The 12807-nt window shown below is 34.7% G+C and overlaps 1 protein-coding gene across 1 annotated transcript; it reads left to right on the forward strand.

The window, feature by feature from the left end:
• Positions 1–5750: 5750 nt before the first annotated feature.
• LOC117125011 (uridine 5'-monophosphate synthase-like) lies at positions 5751–12479 on the forward strand (the record flags this gene model as incomplete). The annotated part of the gene is given in 6 exon segments (XM_033271365.1): positions 5751–5882; positions 7337–7470; positions 8747–8961; positions 11021–11119; positions 11303–11415; positions 11660–12479. Coding segments are annotated over 6 exon segments (768 nt in total), but the record flags the coding sequence as incomplete, so codon positions are not given.
• Between the last annotated feature and the right edge of the window lie 328 nt (positions 12480–12807).

Here is a 12807-nt window from a genome sequence, read left to right on the forward strand (position 1 = left end):
GTAGATATGTAAAAGCTTATGTGCTACTTCATCTTTGTTCATGGTGTTTGTCATGTAATGTAATGTAGTTAGATTTATAAAGCGCTTATTACACCGAAATGGCAGTTGCGTAACAAGCGGGGGGGGCAGACTGTCCCCCCCGGCTGAACTAGCCGTCGTACCGGGCTGGGTAATAAGAGAAAAGAAAGAGGGGAGAGGGAGGGAAAGAGAAAGAAGAGGAAGAGAAATGGAAAAGAAAAAGAGGAGAAAAAAAAATAAAGACAAGAATAAATTTTAATACACTAAAATGTTTGTATAATACTACTGAACGGTCTACAAAGAATAAACAAGAAATATTTCCTATAAAAAAATGCCGCAACAACTTTACCTCATTCAATTCTTCCATTTGGATTTTCATTGTAATATTTCGGCAATAATTTTATTATTTATTTCTATATTTAGTATTATTTTTGTTCACTGTTGTTAAGAGACCAGGATGTGTATAAGTTAATTACGTTAATAACCTTCAAAAGGCTTAAACCGAAAGGTCCACTAATTAATCTCAGTTAAGAAAGTATAATACATACTCCAAGTATTGAAATACACGCCATCGTGTTGGGATTCAATATTTCGACATTAATTATGTCATCATCAGGAATGGCTTCAAAGGCTTCATCATCAGCTATTGTCGGTCCACTGCTGCACAAATGTCTCAGGATGTTGACGCCAAACAGGGGAGGATTTAGGGGGGGGCCCGGCCCGGCCCCGGTAAAAAAAAAAGAAAAAAAGAAGAAAAAAAGAGAGAAAAAGAAAAAAATGATAGCCCAGAATGCCTCAAATGTTATGTTCGGGCGTCTAGAACACAAAAATTTCGCGGGGGCATGCCCCGGACCCCCTACGACAGTGTTGTCTCAATCGGCCCAACTTTTGCCCCCCCCCCCTCTTCCGGGCCCCCCCTTTTGGAAATTTCTGGATCCGCCCCTGCCAAATCTATCTTTCTCTCTTGCTGTGTTGCACCTTTCCCTCTTCCCCTATAAATATCGATCTCGCCTCTTAATCTGTTACGTTGGTTTTCCTTGATCGTTTTGCCATCCATGGGGTAATACTGTTTTTGTTTTTTTTTGCTGTTTTTTTTTTTTTTTTTTTAAGAGGCTTAATACTTAACTCCAATTTATTTATATGCCATGAAAATGGTAGCTCCTATGGCTGAAACATAGCCTTAGCCACTTGACAGCCTGTCAACAATGCAATTCGGGGTATCTATACATGGTTGCCCGTGATTGGTTGGACACCGTTTCAGTTTGGGTTTGTACTACTGCTGACTACAAATTTTACAACCAGAATGAAAACCACTGAGCCAAACTGCATATTTACCATTATTGTTATTAATATTAATAATAATAATAATAATATTATTTTTTAATATTATTTTATTTATTTGTATTCATCCCCCTCCCCCACTAGCTTGGCTAGGCCCTTCTACTACTGCCGCCAGTGTGTGGCTATTTTTTATGGGTCAATAAACATGGGTACCGTATCTTGATAAGGCCTAAAAAAAACTTGTTTGTTTGCTGTCACATTGTAAAAATTTGAATACAGGGGCGGGTGGAAAAAAGATTTTAGGGGCAGCGGATGACGGCAAACAAACAAGTTTTTTGGTTTTTTTTAGGCCTAATAGTTAACCCTAACCCTCTCCAGCGTGCGGCACTGTATTTTTCGACAAAATAAATGTGGAATACCCTGGCTCTACTCCTTGGCTAGTAGTAGGCCCTAGGTTGTGTCATAGTTTCTGTCGTAGTTTTTTATGGGATTGGCAATGCATAGGCCTACATAGGTAGGTACGACGATAGAGCCTAGTAAACCTTTTTTTGCGATAATTCAATTAAAATTTCTTCTGACGAACGCTGATCTGTAAAGATAGCCAAAATAGAGGCTTTTCAACCCACCAGAGTTCTCATTATTTTCCATCTGTAACCTGATCGCTTAGCTGAATTGCGCGTGCTCAATTGTTGCATATAAAGTTTGATCCGTTTCTATTTCATACCACTCTTCGCAGCCGCTGTTTGGTTCCTCAGACAATTTTTTGGTAATCATACCCTCTTCGCAGCAGCTATTTGGTTCCTGAGACATCTTTTTGGTAACTGCACATGCTCAACATGGCTCGATAACATCACTTACTCAATGCAAATGCTCACTGGCTGTCTAGCATTTCCAAGCGCATGCTCACTGTGTTTTTATAGATAATTCATGGACGTTATTTGGTAACTGCGCATACGCATTACTTAGTTCGAAATTCCCATTTCTTTGTAGTAAAAACCGCTACTTACAGTTTCTTAATGACTGTTTCCTCTTGATCGTTACAGCCTAAAGGTGCGGCGGAAACACAAATGAGCATTTTATTTATAGGACACAAGCCTTATTCTCAAGACAGACAACCAGATCTATTCATCAGTGACATATCAGTGTATATTTAGCAATTGAAGTGCACCTAAGTATGCACATTAAAAACGTATTGATGATATACAGAGTACTAATACTTAAAATATTTATGAAATACTATTGTTTTGATATATGCACAATAAATTATATGTATCAATTCATATTTATCTACAATTGGTGCTAGTGATCTGTTAACATATCTTCTTTGTATATCATGTGATACATTTATTAAATACATAATTACAGTAATATATAAATAAAAATAATGTTTAAAATAAGAGATAGGCGAAACTGTACAAGTCCGGGGCCAGACTGTGCAATGCTTCTCACAGCGAGTTTACCTTCCCAGCATTACCATTATACCCATTTTTACTCCTGGGTAAAGAGAGAAGTGTCTTGCCCAAGGACACAAGAGAATTGCACAGCGAGGGCTTCGAACCCCTGACCACAAGGTTGAGAGTCGAGCCTCAAAAAACTGTGCCAAATAAATTAAATCAATTCACTCACACATCCAATCAATTTTTGCCGTGACCGAATGGTTTTAAACTATTGAAGGTTTGCATGGCATATTAATAATAATAACTGCTTGCAGTATATAGGCACTGTTGTTTTTGTTGAAAGTGTTTTGACATTTCTATTGAGTTGCTTTAATAATCATCAGGAGAAAACTATCTGAATAGTTTTTATTATATCTTCTATTGTACAAAATGATATTGCTATTGGCTTTGCCCCANATACCCCCCCCCCCCCCTTTCCCTTGAGAAAAACCACAATTCGTCCGGGAGAAAATAAAATTATATATTTTCCACATCCACATGTTAATTATACTCTCAAATTGATTAAATAAGCCTTTGAAACCACAAAATATTTTTAATGACGCCCTACCGCGCCCACTTTGTTCTTGTTGGGGACGTCATCCCCCGCCCTGGGCCTTGGATCCCCGTAGGAGAAATCCTGGCGCTGCCACTGCCCTCTCTGCTTCTTGGGGTGTGCCACGTAGGTAGGATTTTCCAAACAAAACTTAGATTGGGGCCTGCTGGCTGTCTAGGCCCCCTGGCGGGATTTAGTGGCAAAGATGTTTCAGGTCAATGCAACAGTATATTGATGGGTTAAATACAAACTTGAATTTCCTTCCTTCAAGTGTTCCCTTAGGGGTGTCCCCTGAATAGGGGGTACCCCTATTACCCCCAGGGGACACTAATTGAAGTGTAATATATTCCCCTTGTGGTTTTACCTATTTCTATAATGCACATCACATGCCATTTGGGATTATTTATAAGTATTGTATTGGAAATTAAAATATAATTGAAAGAAAAATTTTATTTTTGTTCTGTATATACCATTTACATGCAATTGTGTGTTGTATTTTTGAATGATATTTTTGATGTTTTATTTACTATTTTTTAAATTTTTTTATTTCAGCTTTTCATTGGAATCATTACCGTCAAACACCTTTATGGGCTGTTTTTAAAATCTCTGTATCATATGCTCTTTTCTCTTAAATTTCGTTTTTTTTTTTTTTTTTTATTGAACATTTATGTATGATAATTGCTTGATCCAATGCGCTTTATTTCATTTACTGGTATTTATTTAATTGCATACAGTAACTTGATGATGATTTAATGCTTTTTGTGTTTATTCTCTATGATGCCAAATGAATGGGGTTTTCTATGACAAAAACAGCATCAGTGGTAAAAAAAAAAGAGAAAATTTACTTTTTAATATATTCATACTCTTCACATTATAAATGTTAATAGGTAATTTACTGGAATTACGTTACTATTGCCAAAGTTATTAGTAAAAGTTTTATGGCTTCTCTGTTCTAATGTATACAATACTACCACATCTCATTTTAACATTTAGCGACAGTATGCTGGTTTTGGTTTAGAAGCCTCAATTAAATATATTTAAAAAAAATAACAGAAATTTGTTATGAGTCACATTTCAACAAAGTTGATATATTCAGAAAGAGTGTGAAATCCGATATATTCAGAAAGAGTGTAAAATCATATTTTGACAAAAAATCAAATTCAAGTGTTCTGATGGAAAGGTTCTGAGTTGGTTTAGTTTTAAAGTGTTTTTCATAAACCATCTTTAGAGTGATTTTCTCTTTAAGTATGTTTTCCAGAAATCTGCATTTCAAAAAGAACTTTCTCCAGTTGTATTTAATCTAGGAGTTTGATTTAAAGACTAAATGTCCACAAAACTCATTTTGTGATGAGACCTAGCATACAGTAAACCATTTGATAGAAACTGGGTCATTATTCCTTTCTTTGGTTTTTAGTATGGGTTACAATTGGATTTACATAGATATTAAAAATCAAAATTAAAAAACCTCTTGTAAGATAAACTCTTGATTTGACTGTCATTTGTAGGGCTAAAATGTATACATAGTTACCAACTGTTTCGCATCGTTCTAGACGGTCGTGCATTTCAAAGTGATTTTGGATGAAACATGCATTTTTGCAGAAACACATGCGTGATCATAAATTTGTCAATTTAGCACAAGTCTATGCCTGATAATGAATTATCACAAATTCAGCGGAAAATGTATTTAAAATTATAAGAAATTGGTTTTATTAAAAATATAAAAGCGGTCATGCAGTAACTTGAGTCATTGGAGAGCTTTCGTTATCTCGTTCGAGACTCAATTCACCAAGAAAATTTCTCTTTCCTGACCAAAACAACCCAGCCAGTAGAATCTAGTAGTCACGTGCAGTCTTGCGCGTTCATTGTCACAACCAACCAATGATTATGTGACTGGAACCAGGGCCCCCACTGGGTACCACCCCTGGACCCTGGGCACCCTGGTGGCCGCAGCCCCCCGCCTTCTACCCAACTGGTATAGTCACGCATTTCAAATCTCTCAGGTTGGTAACTATGTGCATAAGAAGTTCTTGTATTCCAATTATAACCCTAATGGGTCATCTTAGAATCATGGGTCATTATTGAAGATAAATTTTTACGGTCGGTTACTAATAGAAAATTGGAGTATTGTGTTTCTATTATAAGTTTTACGGTATTTTCATATAATATTTTACCTCCATGACAGGGGCATAGGCTGGTTTTGGAAAAGGGAAAAATGAGGAAATGGTGGGAGTGAAAAATGAGAAAATGGAACTTAATCCCAGAATGCAGAAGTAAATCCCTATTCCAATGAAAACTTTGTGGTCATATTTAGTATTTGAACCACTTAGTGGAACTGATTTGCTGCCACCAGGGAGGGGGTTCTACCCCTTCCCTTCCCCTACCCCAGCCTACGCCCATGCATATTAGTAAGCCAGACATTTTCTGTAACAATATGAATGTTTTTGTTATTATTTGCTTCTCAGTGTTTAACATACAAAGACAGAAAGGAAGCTTGCTCCCATGTTGTTGCTAAGCAACTCTTGGACATCATGGAGAAGAAAGCAACAAATTTAGCATTTTCTGTGGATGTTGTAACATGCGAAGAGGTTCTAAAGGTGAGCTATATTTCATACCATAATGTTTTGATTGCTTAGTAAACTTGGGTAGACTTATATTTAATGTTCAGTATGTATATCAATTTATGTCATAGTAATAGTAGACATCAAATCAAATCAACATTTATTTCTTTCACAATATAACAATAAAAAATATATAATTTTTAACAAATATCTAAGGTATTATATGTATATATACTATTTTAGTAAATATAATTTAAATTATTAATATTTTTCCATATAGTTATAATAAATATGGATATTATATTTCACAATAGGGAGGTTTCACATGCGAACGCATATGGTTAGTGTAACATATACGTCATCATTTATGACATCATACGCCGGTTGCTATCCGCTAACCGTGTTGCCGACACGCATATCTCACTTACTACACATACGTGAAAAACGCGTAGGTAAATTTTGGATTTCTAGTACTATGTATGATCTTTGTTTTGTTTTTTTTTTCACATTTTACAGTAAGTTTAAAAAATAAATGTATTTTTAATACGTACGTGCCATTTTTTGTGATTTTTGAAGACAGCAAGTTACGATAGGATGCGTCTCATTTTGGCGTATTAAAAAACATCGGTGCTTGGTGGTGTCAGGATTGTCCTGTAGCCTAGGCTTAGCTAGGGGCCTCCCTAGGCCTAGCTTATAGTAGCAAGGCATTTTGGAGTCATGAAATAACCAACTCTTCTGGGCAACAAGGGAAGGAGTATTATTCGGCTTTAGGACATGCCGAAATCTAATTTTAAGAAGCATGATAAGAGAAGAAAAAGAAAACGGAATAGCCTAAGCTTAGGTAGGACCTAGGCTTGGCCTAAGGCCCGACGCCGCGCTTAAATTTCGCTTCATTGTAAAAAAAAGCACAGCATGGCTACAAACCGTTACAAACGGATAGCTAAACATACTGTATGTGTACACATATTCGTTCCCGTGAGAAACCTCATTAATGCCTATATTGCCTACGATCAAGTGACCATTTTGGAGTGTTATGGGACCTTCCAAAAGGCAAGGCATAGCGCAATGGTCCAAAGTTTGACTCTTTGGCTCATTATATTATTTTATTATCAAGTCCAGAATGACATGGGCTGATGTTAACATGGAACATATACATTGATATCATAGGAAGCAACCAATAGGAAAGCAGAAAAATTAGTGGGAAAAAAAAAACAACTTTGTTACTATATTTGTTGTATTTTTGTTCCTGCAAATTTAGGCAAGAGTTCTTTTTTATAGCTTGTTATTGAACCCGCAACCCGCAAATAATGATGATTTCGAATAATAATAAAATCTAATCTTTGGCCAATTAGCATACCTGCTGCCATGAACAAAAATGGAAATTTCAGGAAAAACATTTTTTTTATTTTTATTACACCTTTTGCTGCCTTGAAATCTCTAAAGATAAAGTTCCTAAGTATCATTTACATATTTAAAAAATTTGTATTTAGCTTGCAGATCTTGTCGGTCCATACATCTGTATTTTGAAAACTCATGTGGATGTTCTGGATGATTTCAATGAGGAATTCATTAAATCGCTGCTAAGTTTAGCAGACAAACATCAATTCCTGATATTTGAAGACAGGTAGGTTCTTTTTGCTGCGAAGCAGCCAATTCATATTCTCGACAGCAATTTGACCTCTGAAAGGTCATTGTTTGTCAAAAAACAAGTGCCTAAGACGACTGAAATGCGGAGTTTCCTTCTTTCGTTCTACCGGGTAAAATCAATTACTTTAGGCGACGTTTGTAGACTAACCTACTCGTACCAACGTCCGCATGTTCGCGCTCTCTAGACCTAGACTAGCTAGGATGGTATAGGCCTAGCCTTGAAGGAACGAAGGTCCCAATAAAAAACAACGTCGCTCTTTGATAGCTAACATTGTCTATTTAACATCACAATAATTCATTATTAGACCTATAGTTGTTTTTTGAATTGTACTCCACAAATCTCAGCCAATACCTCGCACAACTCGTTAACGTCTCTATCTATTGTCATGACGTCATGGCTCGCTGGCTCACACTTGCGATGTCTCGCACTTTCAGATCAAATAACACGCTGGCTCGCACTTTGGCAACACTCTTTGGCAGTCAACTCGCCCCTAGAAAACCCGCCCTTGGAAACTTGCCCCATAAAAAAATGTACTCTTCCTAGACCATGCAGTCTTCAAAATAAAAATTGTAACCTTTAGTAATCAACTACATTTTCCACATACATAGCAATTTTTGAAACTTTATTAAAAAAAACCTAAACCATAATTCACCACTATAGACACTTTTTGAAAAAAATGAAAAATTACGACTTTGTTACCTAATGAGAAGTGTTCTAATTATAGACAATGGGTCGTGTCTCATATTATTTGTTATATTTTTATTATTCATTATTTTCACTTGACTCGCATAAATAATTTTGTTCGAACAACATTTATATGCAGTTGTACTTCGCAGCACTTCACTTGCAATTTGCAATTTCTAGTATATAGTACTTGTTCATGAATATTCCCCTGTTAACGTATGGTGGCTAATTAGAGAGCTGGAATCGTTATGAACTTTCTATCGTAATGATATTCTATAATACACTGGAAAATAGATGACTAATACAGTAGTGTCCAGTGACTACACTTTACTGATATGGAATATATTTGGGTTTAATTGGTCTATTATTTTTTTTCGGTGTGAGTGTTCATTATTAAAAATGATCCCTTACGTGTGCCACCACCACATTGTCGTCCGTATTGTATGAACAGACCATAGTTTTAAACATCGCTTCATGGATTAGGTATTTCAAATTCCACCCCACTTTCTCTACTCCCTCAGTGTAACATTGGTGTTGTCATCAATTACATTTTTCCCATCATGCACAGGAAATATGCAGACATCGGCAACACAGTGAAACTGCAATATAGCTCAGGCATTTTCAAGACCAGTGACTGGGCTCACATCATTAATGCTCATACAGTGCCGGGTGATGGTGTCATTAAGGGCCTTAAAGAAGTTGGAATGCCAAAAGACCGAGGCTGTCTTCTGATTGGCCAGATGAGCTCCAAGGGGAACCTAGCACAAGGAACATATACAGATGGTAATACCTGATAATACTGTATTTATATTTGATCAAAATGGTTGCCTAAATATTAATAGAACTGATGACATTATAATAATTAGGCCTGCTTTAATTTTTATGTGTCTATCAAGATGGTTAAAAGCTGGATGTTAGATGTATATCTAAAATAGTTTTACTTACTAAAAGCCTGCTTGGATTGAAATTTTGTGAGGTCTATGTACCTGGTAAGAATGTCCAGTACGCAAAGCCTGTTTATTATTCTTCTTGGTCAGGCTATACCCAAGTCAAAAGGCAAGGTTGACCAAGCTCCGCAGAAAGAATATCATGACTGTTTTTGCTGAATAGAGTAGTACAATGTGAAGAGCACGACCTTGTTAAACCTTTCTGAGCACATGCTAAGACATATGCACCGCTCAACATTTTCACAGTATAACCACGATTAGACTAATCATGCATGCAAACAATTGTACTACCCGTATATATTCGTGTGTAAGACGAGGCCTAAAATAGTACATTATGATCGAAAAACAGGAGTGGACTAATACACATGACATACAAATTTTAGATTTTTTTTAAATATGACATACAAAAATCATTCAAAAATTTTGTCAAACTCATCACCTTATACACCGGTCGCCTTACGGTACCTTAAAACCTACAGTACATGTAAATCCAAGTGCAAACAGCATCGGCCGTATTCGACTGGTCGTTTTTGTTCAAACACGCCTGTCTGCGCTGTGGTAAAATCCTACTTAACAAAGATTATTATTATTATTATTATTATTTATTTAGACACACAATACTTGTGCCAAGGATTGTCAATAGCGAATAATAGAAAACTGGATACTCGACAAAACAAAATGGATGTGTAGTTATTGCGATACAAGCTAGCATAATAAAATATTTTTTGACGTTATGTGGATAAATATTATAATTATTATTTTCTAAAGTTTAATCTAAATTATATTAATGCAAATGTTGTTACTAAACTGACCAATCGGCAATGTTTGTTTTAGTCACATGGATAACTCATTGTAAATTAACGCACTTTTGTTTATGTTAATTCCCATTGTCAACTAAGTCGATTTTACGAACCAGTCGAATGAAAATAATACTCAACAAAATATATCTTTGTAACGAAACAAACCAGTTGAATACAGCCATGTTTTATGTTTTACTGGTGTGAAAATAGTTGTTTGTATGTTTCCAGTACTCAAAAAGGTTGCAGGCAGTAGGCATTGGATGATGCTGCAATCATTCTAATGCAAAACTTTTTAGGAAACTATACTGATTAATTAATTTCTAATTTTTCAAAATTGGCTCTTAGCGTTGGCATTACGGCAGAAATTGTCAGATATTCTTTATACATCGAGTATTCAGTATTCATATTCATAATCAGTATTTATTTCACCAAATACAGATAAAAAGACAAATTCAAGTGCATTATTTCTCTGAATTGGTTACATATTATTGAAATTGATAAAGACGGGTTTAAGAGAAATGAAATAAATGAATTTTACACTCAAAATTAAGGTACTTTAATATTTTTTTTAACAAAATTAGAAATTATACCATTTATTACACTTACGGTATATGATTTTAAACGTAAAAGACTATTTTCTAGATTTTCATTTAAAAGTTCTTAATTCAGAAGTTGAGAAGGGTAGATGGAATAAGATTACACTCCAGTGGCATTTTATGTAAACTCTGTAATTTAAGTTCAATCGGAGATGAATTCTATTTTACATTCATTTGTTCTTTCTATTCTCAGATCAGAAATGATTTTATTCCTAAATTGTATTATACATACAAATTACATTGACAAATTTTATTTATTAATTTCTAATACAGTATAAAATTAACACAAAAACTAGCAAATATTTTGCTTTTCAGAAGAGAAATGAATGTTTTGCAACACTGAAAACTCTTGAATGTATTATAATATATGGGCTAGTGGCCTATATATTGATGATACATAAAACCCCAGTTAGGAGAATGAAGAAGAATAATTAATATAACATGTATTATTTGATTTAAATCATTCAGTGCTATGTTATATTTGTTTTTGCTTCCCTAGCAACTGTTTTAATGGCTGAGGAACATTCTGACTTTGTTTTTGGATTTATTTCAACCTCAAAAATTTCTTCCAACCCTAAATTTCTTCATATGACTCCAGGTAAGGACAAATCATTTTTCTATTCCAATCCATGTTGAAAAAAATATATAAGTAAATAATATTGATAATAATAATAATAATAATAATAATAATAATAATAATAATAATAATATTAATAATATATATTTCACTGTATTTTTTAATGAAATTTTAATATTAAACATTTTTATTATTGTTTTATAGGTGTTAAAATGGCTGTAGGGAAGGACAACCTGGAACAACAGTACTTGACCCCAGAAGAGGTCATAGTCAATAGAGGAAGTGACATCATCATTGTTGGTAGAGGGATTTATCAGGTAAATATGACATTAATTTTGTTTATTTTTTTTTTTTTTTACCAAATTAATTCCACTGATATAAGCAAACATAATGGATCAAAACTGCCAGAAATAGAAAATCTAAATGAATTTGGAGTAACAAAAGAGGGTGGTACCACAACATCTGTATAAGAAAAATAAACTAGACTGGAGTAGAAAGCTGGACACAGAAAATATGCATCATATTCTAAAAATAACTTGTTTTTCTGTCTCTCTCTTTCAGGCAGAAGACCCGGTGAAAATGGCATTGGCTTATAAGGATGCAGGGTACAATGCGTATTTGAAAACCATAGTGTAACCAATCAAAATCAATGTATCATATTTGTTTATGAGCAATATTAACTTTTTCACTAGGTTTAAAATTATTTTTCTCATCAAGTGAATATTATTTTTCATACTGTTACAATTCGTACTCGCACAATTCATGAAAGAGCGCCATCCTTCGAAGTTTGGCTGCCGCAAGTCGCATCAGAGCAGTATTCTTACTGTACACATTTTGCATTCATATTAATTTTATAGTAGTTCATTATGGGATGGGGCATTCGAATGAATTGGAATTTGCCTGCTTGTATGGTGTAGGCTTTACAGTAGGAAGCTTTTGATTTGCACGACGTGACGCTAGAACATATTTACTCATGCGTGACCATCCTACATCTTCTGCACAACATAGATTTGGCCAAATTGCAACCTAGAATCCATGCGACCGCGAGAATTTAACATAAAAACCAATTCTATGATAAACTTAAGCAACATTTGTCATATCAGGATGATATCTGACTCAGAGAGCTGACATGAACTTTTGCACACATCACATGACATCAACAGCACCCTCTACTGTCAGCTTTAGCCCAGTCCTACTAGTCTTTTGTAGTGGAAAATTACATATATTTTCATATTTTTCCTTTATATTTCCTTTTGTATAACTTGTGAAGGTTGGATATTTATCTAATGTCTCTTTCTGTATAATTACTTGCCTTGGCCTATCTGTGTACTATCAAACATTATATTTATCTTTTGGTTAAATAAAGGAACAAATTAGCACATTTACTTGTACAATTTTTACTTTTATTGGCATTTTTTTCCTTTTCACATAACAATTAACTCAATGATGAAAACTTCTCAGGCTTGTGCAGTAGAGTAAAATAAATTTTAATTCAAATCTGTTAAAACTGCGGTGAGATATTTAGAAATCTTTAGTTGCGCAGTAGCTGTACTTTACCGATCATCATTATGGTGTATTATTACATGCGGATGCTGCTGAAATTACGCAAAACATGAATAGTTAATCACAAACTTTCAACTTTAACTCAATCTAGTAATAGCAAATGAATGTGTATGGTCAAATCAGATCTCTTGAATTTGTTTATATTG

Source organism: Anneissia japonica, unplaced genomic scaffold, assembly GCF_011630105.1.
Source record: "Anneissia japonica isolate Jap-2015-1 unplaced genomic scaffold, ASM1163010v1 scaffold2878_len565122_cov162, whole genome shotgun sequence".
Taxonomy (NCBI): domain Eukaryota; kingdom Metazoa; phylum Echinodermata; class Crinoidea; order Comatulida; family Comatulidae; genus Anneissia; species Anneissia japonica.